Raw genomic sequence first — 15,368 nt, forward strand, 5'->3', positions numbered from 1 at the left:
AGACAGTCCGATCATCTGGTATAAAAATAGGTCCGCACTGCGTACTTGTGTGTGCGTAGCGTCCTTTTTGCTTTTTTGAATTTTACGGGTCAGTTGAGGAAATTACAGGCTACTTATTGGAAATAGACTTCTTTACCGGGATAGGGTACCGTTCCTTCCCCTTCTTTCTCACACTTTTTTGCCACCCGATCCCTACCACTTCTCCTTAAGTGTGTTTAGTCTGCTCTCGAGAGCCCTTTACCGCTGCTATTATGTCACTCTGTACCGTTGTCGCAGTGTTACGCCTTTTTTTGACGAGCAACATGTTCAGTTGTCAAAGACCTTTAGAGGAAGGGCGCGTTCAGTTTTACATCAATGAAGGTCTTTGATTTATTCTATGCGAAACAAAAATATCGTGGTACATAAAATCCCTGGGTCCCGATTTTATCCGAGTAGTCCTAAAAAATAGCATGGAGTCACTATTAATGTTCTATTTCTGGTTCTATGAACTAGGAGACGTTTTGAAGGAAGGGTGAACCCACAATGCTTATTTATTACCTGTTTTAGCCACGAGAACGTGAGATAAAAGAGACGGGATTTTCATCGATTAAATTTGCAGGAGAAAGGCCGAGTCTTACAAAGAAAGATATGCATTTGACCTGGAAATTATCAGATGATAGTTTTGTGTTTTGATCCTCCCAATAGGTTTTTGAGTGAGACGTTGTTGATGTTGTTAGCTGTCTCTGTTTTCCTCTTTGTGTTGCACTGAAGTTGATAAGATCTTGTAAAGAAAACCGGATGCTGAAAACACGAGCCTGTGAGAAATGGATGGCTATCTTTAAAACGGGGAACGGGGAATCGGTAAATCGGGGAATGGGAATGGGAATGGGAATGGGAATGGGAATGGGAATGGGAATGGGGGAACGGGGAACGGGGAACGGGGAAACTTTAAAACGGGGAATCTTAAAAGCGGGAATCTTTAAAACGGGGAATCTTTAAAAGCGGGAATCTTTAAAACGGGGAATCTTTAAAAGCGGGAATCTTTAAAACGGGGAATCTTTAAAAGCGGGAATCTTTAAAACGGGGAATCTTTAAAAGCGGGAATCTTTAAAAGCGGGAATCTTTAAAAGCGGGAATCTTTAAAATGGGGAATCTTTAAAAGCGGGAATCTTTAAAAGCGGGAATCTTTAAAATGGGGAATCTTTAAAAGCGGGAATCTTTAAAACGGGGAATCTTTAAAAGCGGGAATCTTTAAAACGGGGAATCTTTAAAAGCGGGAATCTTTAAAACGGGGAATCTTTAAAAGCGGGAATCTTTAAAACGGAGAATCTTTAAAAGCGGGAATCTTTAAAACGGAGAATCTTTAAAAGCGGGAATCTTTAAAACGGGGAATCTTTCAAAGCGGGAATCTTTAAAACGGGGAATCTTTAAAAGCGGGAATCTTTAAAACGGGAATCTTTAAAAGCGGGAATCTTTAAAACGGGGAATCTTTCAAAGCGGGAATCTTTAAAATGGGGAATCTTTAAAAGCGGGAATCTTTAAAATGGGGAATCTTTAAAGTGGGGAATATTTAATAGCGTTAATCTTTACTGAAAAGTGAACGAGAATCTCTCAGTTTCCCACCGGAAGCTATTTATTCTCTCATATGTATCAACTCAACAGGTACAGAGACAGTTGTGGAATTTATTTATTGTAATTTTATTGCACGCTATTAAAGCACATCGATTTCGCGTGATAGTGGAGCGGTTCAAATCTCGATTCTCACTCTGAGATCCGCTAGACCGACCAAAGAATCTAACCGCCTGGATTTATCTTAACTCCGGACTGTGACGTTTAGTTTCGCAGCGATGGATATTTGTCGTAGCCTTATCATGTGCTAATGGAAGGACTTACGACTTAACGACAAATATATGGCAGGGAAAACACGTTTTTGATTGTTTAATCGATAAATCAACAGTCCCCTCAGATGACGTCGCTAAAATTCAAACTACAAAACTATTAAGCATCCTGAGATTTTACTTTCATGATGTGTAAGAGCAGCTGAAAACTAATAGTCATACAAATTTTTGCTCCAAGTGGGTTCTTGGTTTTATAATAGATTGCGCTTGAATTTCTAATCTTTTGCGTGACGCGGCATTTACATGAGGGTAAGAAAGCTGTCATGTTGGTTAAAAGAGTGACTTATTTCGGGGAATTTGGCTATCTGAACAGTTCATGTATTAGAAAAAGTATTATTTTTAAAATGTTTTTGAGTTCTTGAAGAGATAAATTCACGCTTTTGTAGCAAAACAGATGTTTCTGTTGGTTTCCGGCCGCCATCCGGATGGGCGCCAGCATGGCGTCTCCATCAAAATCTCTATAAATTTGGGTAAAAAAATTATCCGCATGTCTTGCGTAAGAAACATTGCTGTGACCTGAATCTTAGCGAAAGTCATTGCATATTTACCTTCTTTCTCTTCAAGATTCTAGACTTTATCGTTTGAACTGTTTTCATTTTCATTTTGTTTATTTTGAATTGCATGACACTGAAAACCGGCAATAAAGCAATTCGATGCTCGATGCCCAAACGATGTGACGGCGAATTTCGCGTATAATCCGTCATTGCGTGCTTAATGATGGGTGTCTACAAAACGAAGACCGAAGACCGAAGATCGAAGACCGAAGATCAAAGATCGAAGACCGAAGATCGAAGACCGAAGACCGAAGACCGAAGACCGAAGACCGAAGACCGAAGACCGAAAAACGAAGAGCTCATATAATTTTAGGCCTTTCAAACTCAAGGCAGTTATAATCATCGATAATCAGGCTTAAGTACTTTATCGGACGCTATCACATGCGAAACCGACGGGGTCTTCGTTTTGTAGTTTGACCCGGCCTAAACTACAAAACGAAGACCCCGTCGGTTTCGCGTCTTTTGGCGTCCAACAAAGCGTTTGAGCGAGGGTCTTCGTTTTGTAGTTTGACCCGGCCTAAACTACAAAACGAAGACCTAGTCGGTTTCGCGTGTGATAGCGTCCGATAAAGTACTTTAGCCTGATTATCGATGATTATAACTGCCTTGAGTTTGAAAGGCCTAAAATTATATGAGCTCTTCGTTTTTCGGTCTTCGGTCTTCGGTCTTCGGTCTTCGATCTTCGGTCTTCGATCTTCGATCTTCGTTTTGTATACACCCGCTTAATGATACCTCTTTCTACGCCATGCAGTCATGCGAAGACAATTTCAAAGTGCCCATTGCATTCACTTTAAAGAAGAAAGAATCGGTCGCTTTGAAGGTCTTCCACAGTTTAAGCGGAATGATCTCGGCGAACAAGATGTGATAGGGGAAGGGTCGTTTGAAGCCGTTTTTATCACAAAAACCAGGAACAAGGAAGGAAAGTCAAAACAGTGGTTGACAAGAAATCACCCGCTTTTAATAAAGATTCCCCATTTTAAAGATTCCCGCTTTTAAAGATTCCCCATTTTAAAGATTCCCCGTTTTAAAGATTCCCGCTTTTAAAGATTCCCCATTTTAAAGATTCCCGCTTTTAAAGATTCCCCATTTTAAAGATTCCCGCTTTTAAAGATTCCCCATTTTAAAGTTTCCCGCTTTTAAAGATTCCCGCTTTTAAAGATTCCCCATTTTAAAGATTCCCACTTTTAAAGATTCCCCATTTTAAAGATTCCCCATTTTAAAGATTCCCCGTTCCCCGTTCCCCATTCCCATTCCCCGATTCACCGATTCCCCGATTCACCGATTCCCCGATTCCCCGTTCCCCGTTTTAAAGATAGCCCATACGAAATTACGAAGGATACGAAGATAGATTTTCGATACATGCAAACAGGCAACGTACCGCATCTCAAAACAAGCTATAAAAGAAAAAAAACACCTGACCTTGGCAACTGAAGGTTGGAAAAATTGATTGATCCGACCGTCATTTTCTGCGAATTAGAGCATTCATGAAATGGATACGCACCCCAACTAAACGGAAACACTATCTAAAATTACTTGCGAATAGCTTCGAGGTAAAACACTTGCCACAACGCATTGGATTTCAAAACAAAGGGATTATTAAAGTTTAAGATCAGAATACTACTCCAAATAACTAAACTACTATTTTCTAATTAAAATTTCTCAAATTACTCCAATTTTGATGGCACAAATGCCCGCACAAATGCCATTAGAATACAAATGAATATATGAAAGTTCATATATTTGAGACATGATTGATCATTGCAGTTAGACACACAACTTAAGCAGTTGTGAAATTAAAGCCTAAAAAAATTTCAGGCCTGAACTGGATTAAGTTGTGTGTCTAACTGCGATGATCAATCATGTCTTCATGGATCCTTCATGCAAATGTCATTGTGTTTTAAAATGAGGTTGAAAAGTTTGCCTTTGAAAAGTGTTTAATAGAGTTGACAAGGATAAGTGCTTTAATAAGGTCGAAATGGTCAACTGATGTCTCACAGGTTCGTGTTTTCAGCATCCGGTTTTCTTTACAAGATCTTATCAACTTCAGTGCAACACAAAGAGGAAAACAGAAGCAGCACTCTCTCCTCCGCAGAGACCTCTTTCGTGCTGCTTTAACCGAAGGCTTCTTGACCGTAGGCTGAATATTATTTCAAAAATTTCCCAGCTAACAACGTCAACAACGTCTCACTCAAAAACCCACCGCGACAATCAAAACACAAAACTATCAAATATCAACTGATGACTTCCAGGTCAAATGCATACCGGTATCTTTCTTTGTAAGACTCGCCTTTCTCCTGCAAATTCAATCACTGAATATCCCGTCTCTTTTATCTCACGCTCTCATGGGTAAAACAGGTAACAAATAAGCATTGTGGGTTCAGCCTTCCTTTAAAACGTCTCCTAATTTATAGCAGTTACTACATGCTGTTTATAGAACTACTCGGATAAAATCGGGACCCAGGGATTTTATGTAGTACGATATTTTTATCCCTTCATTGATGTAAAAAGGCTCCCTTCCTTTAAAGGTCTTTCACAACTGAACATATTTCTCGTCAAAAAAGACGTAACACTGCGACAACGGTACAGAGTGACGTAATAGCGGAGCTAACGGGCTCTCGTCAGCAGACTAAACACACTAAAGGGGAAGGGGTAGGGATCGGGTTGCATAAAAACGCGAGGAAGAAGGGGAAGGAACAGCACTCTATCGCAATAAAGAAGCCTGTCTCCAATAAGCAGTCCAGTTTAATTTCCTCAACCCTTAAAATTCAAAAGCAAAAAAGGACGCTAGCAACATAAGTACGCAGTGCGGACCTGTTTTTTAAAAAATGTCCAAAGACGAGCTTGATCGTATGGCCAAGGGCAAATTGTTCCATTAAAAATGGACCCGAGCGAGACAAGACGCAGTCACCAAGTGAAGTGCATTTCGCTCTTGGCAACGAATAGAAGGGCTTGATCACAGGAATGAAGTGAAAATCTCAGAATAGGCTTGTGACAGAGGAAGCTAGAGGAGATCCTTTATGTAGGCGAAAAGAAGCAGCCTAAAGTGAACTCTTAGCGTTACTAAGAGCCAGTGGAGGTTAACAAGAGCAGGAGTGATGTGATCGAATTTAGGAATCAGATATACACGCTAGCAACGGCATTCAGAATCTTATGAGGACGATCAAATTGGTATTTTGGAAGACCGAAGAGAAGTGAATTAAAAGTGTATATGTAGAATTGTATGGGAAAGTCGCCGATCGTAAAAAAAATTGTGTAAATATCTATCTAATTTGAAATAAAGTTTTCCTACGCCAAGTGTGTCACGTACTTGCCTCTTGTGCTGATTTTGAAGCCATTCTGACGCCGTTTAGGGAAGTTATTCGAAACCGTTGTCTCTCCTTCTAAAAGAAGGGGAGGTCCCGGGTTCAAACCCCGCCTGGACCAACACTCAGGCTCTTTAGATAATTGAGGAGAAAGTGCTGCCTTTGCATAAATGACATCTGCAAATGGTTAGACTTTCTAGTCTTCTCGGATAAGGACGATAAACCGTAGGCCCCGTCTCACAACTGTTCATTATTAATTCTGTGGGACGTAAAAGAACCCACACACTGATTGAAAAGAGTTGGGGATGTAGTTCACGGTGTGGTGGTCTATCTCTCATCTGATGGCTAAATGCTGGGAGATATTAGCTGCATAAGCTACTCTGAAATCCGAGGGTAAATAAAGTAATGTGTGTACGTATGTATGTGGCCTCTTCAAGCGATGACTTAGACAATTTTAAAATAAAAATACTTGTGAGCAGCACGCAGAAACAACTAAAACTCTTGTACAACTGAGTTTATTAATCGACCGGTTTCGTCTGCTAGTGAGACTTCGTTAGGATTAAACTACAACGTACAAAGATGGAACTTATTTTATACTAAATCTTTGTAGTACAAAGTTCGCTACTATAGGGTGTAAACAACAAAACACCCACAAGAAATACGTGCAGGATATGACTAAAATCCTACGCTAGAAAATGTGCAATGTAAGCGGGGCTCACGGATTGAACGTTAAATTAATTATCCTTGAATCTCAACAAAAATGCTGACATCAGCATTTTTCTGAAAAAAAGAAGGAAAGGATATTTCTTCACAGATTTCCTTAGAATTCGCCTTTACATAATTACGAAATAACATTTATAAAGATCTTAAAACTACATGGTAAATGATAACATAAAAACCATTTTGGTATGTTTTTAATGACAAAATCGTTGCAACAGCGCTTTTAGCGTCTCTTACAGCCTTCCTCTGTCCAGCTAAAATAGTCTTTAAAATACCTTCTGCTCACAACCAGAAACTAATCACGTGTGGAATAGGCTTGCCACTTCCATTTCATAACATAAAATGTAGGGGTAAACACGCGTATTTTAAAGCCGGTTATTAATATTTTTGAAAACTCTTACGGTGCCCGTTACATTTTTTCCTTTAGTCTTCCTGTCACCTCCCCTGTAAGTAAAACAATTGCGTATCGCGCACTACGTCATCTGCAGGTACATGTTTGCAGTTGAATTTCAGTGTAATTTTCGACAGATTACAGCTAGTCTTTCAGCTGGAAGACGTTAACAGTTAGTGGTTAGCGATATGATGCTATTCGTACAGGTTCATTAAACTTGATTTGGTCACAGTAGGAAAATTTTGCTTTCATTTTAGTCGTGTACTTGGTAGCGTAGTTGATTGCGTCGAATGTCAACTCCAGCGCGCGTGTGGCACTTACTATACCTTACGTGATGCGCAGAACGTGTGCGCACTGACGAAAGTAGGCGCCGTCCTTAAGATCGGTCCGCGCCAGAACCATGTTAATCGCAGTCAGAAAACAAACTTAGTTTGACCATTTTCTCTTGGACTTCACTATGATTAGTTTACCTTTGCAAATACGTAAATAAGTACTTATATTTTGTTCGGAACAATGTTAATTTGGAAATTTAAGACAGATTGATAAAGAATTTTTTGAACGAAAAGACAACTAAAGAGATCTTTTACAAACGAAGCAGACTAATCCCGTTAGTTAGCGATACACGTTCAGTGTAGTAGAGATATGTGTATCAGGTTAACAAAACTTCGGAATATTCTTCTAAGTTCTAAAAGTACTTGTCATTTTACACTTGATCAAGTTTCATTTTTTTGGACAAAATATCTCGTAGAGAATGCTGAAAATAGCTTTCCAAGTCTCTAGATTTCAAAATTCTTTGGGGGAGCATGCCCCAACACCACCCACAGGCTCGCTCCCTTGCCCTCTCCCAAACCCCCCCCCCCCCCTCCCCCATTAAAAAAACCCTAGCTACGGCCTTGTTCACAATTTTTGTTGACAACCTTTATGGCACAACTCCATTTTGTCCAAACAATTTTCCCACCATCGAATGTCCAAGGTATCTCATTTAACAGAGACCTTGCACACTTTTGGAAGTCTAGAAGACGAGGCCCAAGAAGAAAGATCACGTAGTAACCTTTTTCTTTCTTTATTTTTGCACAGGTTAAGAAAGCAAAGGTGAACAAGCAGTATTACCGAATTTACGTGTAGGATCGGCGAGGAAAACAGAGCAACTACGCCTGGTCTAAAATGATTCACAATGTATTAAGTTACTTACAACGTATAACAAATGTGTTTTAATAAACCGTGTAAACCAAATTCTATGCAGCTTTCTGAGAATTGCAAAACTGGAGGTTTTGATCAGCAAGCGAATGGAATGGCGCTCCGTCTAGTGACCTACCATATTTCACTACAAAGTTTCTACTTTGGTTTCTGCCATCGATGATTGCCTAGCTCCATAGTACAGGTTTTTTTGACAAGAACCAAGAACTTAATCCAGGACAGGTCAAGCTTCCTGTCAAGTGCTATTTTACACCAATCCATTACTTAGGCCTCATGGGTGATGTAAATAACTGGCTGTTTTTTTTAGAACAACGGAAAAACGTTATTTAAAAGCAATGTTAGTTGGGGTTGACCTTGTGATGATAGAGATTAGAAAATAGTTCACATAATAACAGAATCATGTACATTTGAAAAATAGAAGATTTGAATCATAATCAAGTCAACTATAGCCTTGCTTCTGTTCGAAGCCTTGATCATGAAGCAAGGAACCGTAAAATGGGCTACTCTGCTAGTACTAATCCAAATGTCGCAATCGTACTGGTTCATCCTTTGCACACTATCAGCCATTATAGTTCATCACTAAATTTTCTCCTATTCTTATTGGTTTAAATCGATCACGTGACGCGACAGTGCTCATTCGCAGAGAGACACTATCAGCCCATAGTGCCCGTCCGAGGAAAGTACCCGGATGGATAGAACTCGTCCGTGAAAATATTTCTGTATAGAAAATAAACAAGTGAAATTGTATTAAGAGAGTTTTTGTTTGTTTTCTTTCACATATTTTACATTTGGTTTTCACGGCTTTCATGTAAAAAAGTTGAAAATAATTCCACATTATTTTTGAACTGGCGCGCGAAAGAAAATTTAGTGGTGAAAAATAAAGACAATAGAGTGTTTATGTCTCGGAACTATCGGTCTGATAGTTACCCCTAGGAAATTTGATGTTCTTAAAACTAGCATATTTGCTAATATTTCTTTTAAGAACCTCAAATTTCCGCGGGGCAACTCTGAACTATCAGCCGATAGTTCCTCTAACTATGCTCCACAGAAACACTCTATTGTTTAAATAGTGTAGTGCCTTGAGGTGTCAACAAAATGGCGACATTCCTTTTTTGTTCAAAGTTTCCAAAAAAAGATTTACAATAAATAAAATTACAGAATAATCAAATGAAAAAAAGATATTCGCTGTTGTGAGACATTTTTGTTGAATGAACTGAGTACACTGCTAGCTGCAATTCAGTTTGCAGGATATTTCGCTAAAATAGGTTTAGAAAGTAGAAGAAAAAAAATTAATACGGGACAATGATCACTTGAGATCAATTTAGCTAGAATTCTAGGAAAGTAATAGATTACTCACTCTATGTTTTATTAAACTTAAATTCATTACATACAACATTGCTTGAGTTGAGGTACGTTAATAACTATACATAACTTATGATCACTACTTACTTGAACTAACATTGCACCCCGGGGTTACACCCCTTACATTACTTTTATTACATTACATAATGGTGAAACTTACAAGACAATACATTAGTGTCACTACACTGATACTGACATGACTTGTATTCTCTCTTGTTTTGCTTGAACTAAGCCGAACAATGGCATATACAACACACAAAACAGTTAACAGACTTGCGCGTAAACAGCTACATTTGAATCTTGGTACCAGAACGACTAAAAGAAACAAGAGGAATGCAGGAATAAAGCTATACATCAAGCTCGAGAAACATAAGCTCGATCAGATAGCTGCAAGAAACATAAGAACGTCTCTAAACAAACGTATAGCTTCACTACTTAAATGAACTAAGACTGCACCCCGGAGTTAGTCGAGTTACACTCTTACATTACGTTTGTTACAATACATATTGGTGAAACGTATAAGATGATACATTACTGCAGCTGCGGCTACACTGCAACTGTCATTTTATGACATATACAGTAAGAACCTAGTGGTTTAAGAACCTGCTGGCAGAAATTTGCTATTTTAAGACCAAAAAATATAAGAACCTGTTAAGTCAAGCAAGATCCAGCAGGTTCTTATAGGTGGGTTACAGTTAAATTATGGGAGGCCTCATGGTTAGTGCGCTCGTCTCCGGATCGAGCGGTCCGGGTTCGAGCCCTGGCCGGGGACATTGTGTTGTGTTCTTGGGCAAGACACTTTACTCTCACAGTGCCTCCCTCCACCCAGGTGTATAAATGGGTACCGGCGAACTTAATGCTGGGGGTAACCCTGCGATGGACTAGCATCCCATCCAGGGGGGAGTAGAAATACTCCTAGTTGCTTCATGCTTCAGAAACCGGGATAAGCTCCGGCCTGATGGGCCACATGGCTCGTATGCAGACTTTACCTCACCTTACAGTTAAATTATGATAAATACTTAAACCCAAGAGTGCGACTTTGAGATTGCAAAATTTACGTTACAAGAAAATACATAATACAGTTGTGAATAAATACAGCTGTATATTCAAGGACCAAATGGTTTGAAACCTAAGTTCATTTATTTTACTGGTAATCAACTCATATATCTCCTTCATAGAAATTAAGAACCTACTTAGCTTAAATTGCCAATAACTAACCCAAAATACAAGAACCTATTTTGCTAGATTTCAAAAAATGTAAGTTCTTACAAGCGGGTTTTTACTGTATTCCATTTGCATCAAAATGTTTCTTTACAACTTTGTTAAAACGAAAAAAACGTCGCCATTTCGTGGACGACCTCCGACCACTGCACGCCAATGGCTGATAGTATACGAACAGCTCAGCCAATCAGATTGTAATGAGGCCTTCGGCCTCATTGCAATCTGAATTCAGTTAGAATTTTACTAAAACAATTATATTATGAGCTCGACATTTCTATGTGATAGTTGATTCAGCCTTCGGCCTCATCAACTATCACCTCATAGAAATCTCGAGCTCATAATCTAATTGTTAAATAGAAACACTCGTGAAAGTTTGGGAGAACTCGAAAAAGCTGTGCAAACATTCGCCTGCGGCTCATGTTCCCCGACATAGCATTTCTCGTTCTCCCAAACTTCCAGTCGTGTTTCTGTACCTCGATAGAAACACAGTGCATGTTTCCTATTTCTTAAATACTATCAGCTTATAAATACATGCACAGTGCCATAATAATGTGTTAAATCATGCTAATAAAATACGAGCTTAATTAGCGTACTTTAAAGCGTGGTATGGGAGCAACCTTCACTACTGCTGTCAAAGTCTTCGCCAACAACTTTAAGTTCGCTCATTATTTCACGTTAACACTTTCACCTGTTTTACAAACATAAAAATCAGTCTGCTATAACATCAGTTAAAATACAAAAACTTTGTTTAAAAAATACAAATAGACTAAAACTCTGGTGAAAAAAGGATTATACTAAATTAAACTTCGTTTAAAAAAATAGAAATCCACTGAAAAATCTACGAAAACACTGTTAAGGCATACGTATCTCAGTATCTCAGTTCTAAATTAAAAGTCGTCGAAATTAGTAATTTCATATTTATCCATCCTAAGAGGTAAAATGAAGATTATAAAGCACCGCACTGTCATGGATTTAAGGATTACTAGCTAGCCTACCTTTCACACGAATTGGTTTTTTTTTTCATGGTCTTATTTTTCCTAACATATCAAGCTCTAGCTGTTTCTAGATTTTAAACTTGACCTACATATACCCTTAAGTATTTTAGGCTGGAAAAATTCATCGATGCTATCATGTATTAGGATACACTTGCGCTCATATAACAAGCTGAAAAGAAGAGAATTAAGGGGGTGAGTACAACCACCACTGTCTGGCCTTGCTGCTCAGTCGGCAGAATAATGTCAAGGAATTTTAATTTGCTTGAAGTGGTATTCATTTCCTATTTAGAGCTAACGCTTAAAAGGAAATACCTGGACGTATTTTCCAGCACCTTAAATCACTCCTCTAACTTTCTGTGATATACAATCCGCTATATCCGTCCGCCATGTATGGTAAAAATGCGTTTCCTAACAATAAAAAAAGTCACCTCGCTCAATCTTGCAGAATAAGCCGTAGAATTCCGAAAGTAACGGCCCTCGTTACTTTCGGATTTAGCAGGCAAAAGGGGCCGCTACTTTCGGGTAGCCGTTATTTTCGGATGGTTAAAAATAGTTTCTACGGTTGTAGTCTTTCAGACAAAGTGGACGCATACACGAATTAAGTTAACAATTCCGTTTATATACAAATATGTTACTAAGGCCCAGTTCGGACGCCGAACTTTTCATGAGCCGAACCTAATACGTTGAATTAAGTACATGAGAAGTTCGGCGTCTGAATCAGTTAACAACAGCTATTTGAATTTAGAACGGCTCAGCCGTTCTTCCCGCCTAGCTCAGCCGGGAATTTCGGCTTTGGAACGGCTTTGATTCAGACGTCGAACTTTTCATATGCCGAACCTAATGCACAAACCTTGCCTGAAAACCGCTGATGTTTCGATGTGTTTGCTTCAAACTAAATTAAGTTCGGTGAATTAAGTTCGACGTCTGAATCAACAGGAGTACTTTTGATAATTTGCGTCGGTCCAAATTCGAATTAAGTTCGGCTCATGTAAAGTTCGGCGTCTGAACTGGGCCTAACTACCCTCATAAACAACGCAGACTGTGTAAACAAAAAAAGGCCTCAAATGTTGGTACTGAATGACAAAAGTAATGGTCGCATTATACATCGATCTAAAGTACTGCTTAAAACGTTTTATCAAATGTAGTACGGTTTTTTTATTGTAGTCAAGCAGTAATCTTCAAAGGGCCGTTACTTTCGGGTGGGTCGTTACTTTCGAGTGGACCGTTACTTTCGAGGTTCAAAACAGATAAAAAATTAACGTCATTTTCGGGGAGACCGTTACTTTCGGAATTCTGCGGTACTCTTAGTTCAGCTCACTCGGCCTACAGCCTCATCGGTGAAATGTTCAATGCTGTGGAAAACGTAGCGAGAAATTTTGGTAACTTGTGTAGAGTTTGAACTCACAGATTTAGGTTACTAACACTCTTGCTATGACAGCTGTATTGGCTCCTCGAAGATGAAATCTCCTTTTCACTTTCCTATGGATTTGTGAATAAACAGTTATTATTATTATTATTATTATTATTATTATTATTATTATTATTATTATTGTTCTAATTCTTATTCTTATCCTTATCCTTAACCTTATTATTCTTATTCTTATTCTTATAATATTAATTTTGAATTCATTATTCACTATTCACTGTAATGGAAAATTCAAGGTTCACTTAACAACGACTTCAGGATATATCCTTTTTTCTGCGCTCACAGGGTGTAGAGAAACTAGTGATCTACATCATTAAGTGTACATTTTCAAGAATTTTCCTGCTCAAATATATTTATTTCAAATTTTGAAAAACGCAAGCTATCAGTATATTTAGCAGGTAGAATGAAGTAGTAATTGACAGTATGTTAATTCTATAGAACCCATTTGATTTTCACTATAGTTTCTGCAATCAGCTATTTAACAATTATCCTGTAATGCCACACGGAAAACTGTGTGATACTTTAATGTTAACACTAACTGCTAATGTGCCGTCTTGAAAATGACCACAACAATATGAAGTAGAAGAGGGGTTCCTTTACAGCGCATGGCGAGAGAAACTAACGTGCTCCCCTGCTGAGCAGATACTCCACAGCTTCAGCATGACCAGCAGATGCCGCGATTGTCAACGGAGTTTTACCTTCACTATCTTTTGAATTTATATCAAGACCACGTGACAGCATTGTCTTGATGATGGCGACATTACCACCAAAGGAAGCCTTGTGTAATAAGTTCCTTCCATACCTGCCTTTCAAAGACGTATCTGCTCCCTTGTCTAAAAGATAGTTTACGGCCTCCATCTTGCCAAACGCAGCCGCAATCATCAGTGGAGTGTCACCATTACTATTTTCTGAATTGATATCAAGACCACGTGACAGCATTGTCTCGATTATGTCGACATTACCACCATAGGAAGCGTGGTGAAGTAAGTTCCTTCCATACTGGCCTTTCAAAGACGGATCTGCTCCCTTGTCTAAAAGGTAGTTTACGGCCTCCACATTGCACGATGAAGCCGCTAACATCAGTGGAACGTCACTATTACTATCTTGTGAATTGATATCAAGACCACGTGACAGCATTGTCTTGATGATGGCGACATTACCACCAAAGGAAGCCTTGTGTAATAAGTTCCTTCCATGCCTGCCTTTCAAAGACGCATCTGCTCCCTTGTCTAAAAGATAGTTTACGGCCTCCATCTTGCCAGACACAGCCGCAATCATCAATGGTGTTTCACCATTACTATTTTCTGAATTGATATCAAGACCACGTGACAGCATTGTCTCGATTATGTCGACATTACCACCATAGGAAGCGTGGTGAAGTAAGTTCCTTCCATACTGACCTCTCAAAGACGGATCTGCTCCCTTGTCTAAAAGATAGTTTAAGGCCTCCACATTGCACGATGAAGCCGCTAACATCAATGGAACATCACTATTACTATTTCTTGAATTGATATCAAGACCATGTGACAGCATTGTCTTGATGATAGCGACATTACCACCATAGGAAGCCTTGTGTAATGAATTCTCTCCATACTGGTTTTTCAAAGACGGATCTGCTCCCTTGTTTAAAAGATAGTTTACGGCCTCCATCTTGCCAAACACAGCTGCGACCATCAAGGGAGTGTTACCATTACTATCTTTTGAATTGATATCAAGACCACGTGACAGCATTGTTTCGATGATGGCGAGATTACCACCCGCTGAAGCAAAGTGTAGTAAGTTCCTTCCACGCCTGCCTTTCAAAGACGGATCTGCTCCCATGTCTAAAAGATAGTTTACGGCCTCCATCTTGCCAAACGTAGCCGCAATCATCAATGGAGTGTCACCATTACTATCTTTTGAATTGATATCAAGACCACGTGACAGCATTGTCTCGATGACGGCGACACCACCACCTTGCGAAGCAAAGTGTAGTAAGTTCTTTTCATCTTCATACGTGCCTTTCAAAGACGGATCTAGGTGGTAATCACAAAATATCAAATAATATCAAACTTATATCTCTGTTAATTAATACCTCGCTTGTACATAAATAGAAACAAACCTCGCCATTACTTTTTTTATTTCTTTCTTGGTAATGATGTCAGGATGACGTTCTCTAGCGCTGATATTAATCGTAAAAGGTATAACTAAATTTTACTCTATTACACCTGTATTCAACTCTCAATAGTGACTTCAGGTAGAATTGGTCCGCTTTCAAAACAGTCGATTTAACTCCCACGGAATGACTTCTTGATACTCCTAACTTTAGTTTGATGTCAAATAA

General features: G+C 39.0%; 2 protein-coding genes across 2 annotated transcripts in view; both read right to left on the bottom strand.

Moving 5' to 3' along the window:
• Window positions 1–15,368, bottom strand: part of LOC145491344 (uncharacterized) — a 515,242-nt gene that overhangs the window by 320,389 nt on the left and 179,485 nt on the right. The window contains exon 14 of the mRNA XM_081470516.1: window positions 13,669–15,060. Within this exon, the coding sequence (XP_081326642.1) occupies window positions 13,669–15,060 (1,392 nt within the window). The remainder of the gene's footprint in view (window positions 1–13,668; window positions 15,061–15,368) is intronic.
• Window positions 1–15,368, bottom strand: part of LOC145491351 (uncharacterized) — a 122,422-nt gene that overhangs the window by 37,807 nt on the left and 69,247 nt on the right. The window lies entirely within an intron of this gene.

Source organism: Orbicella franksi, chromosome 6 (assembly GCF_964199315.1).
Source record: "Orbicella franksi chromosome 6, jaOrbFran1.1, whole genome shotgun sequence".
In the NCBI taxonomy this organism is placed as follows: Eukaryota; Metazoa; Cnidaria; class Anthozoa; order Scleractinia; family Merulinidae; genus Orbicella; species Orbicella franksi.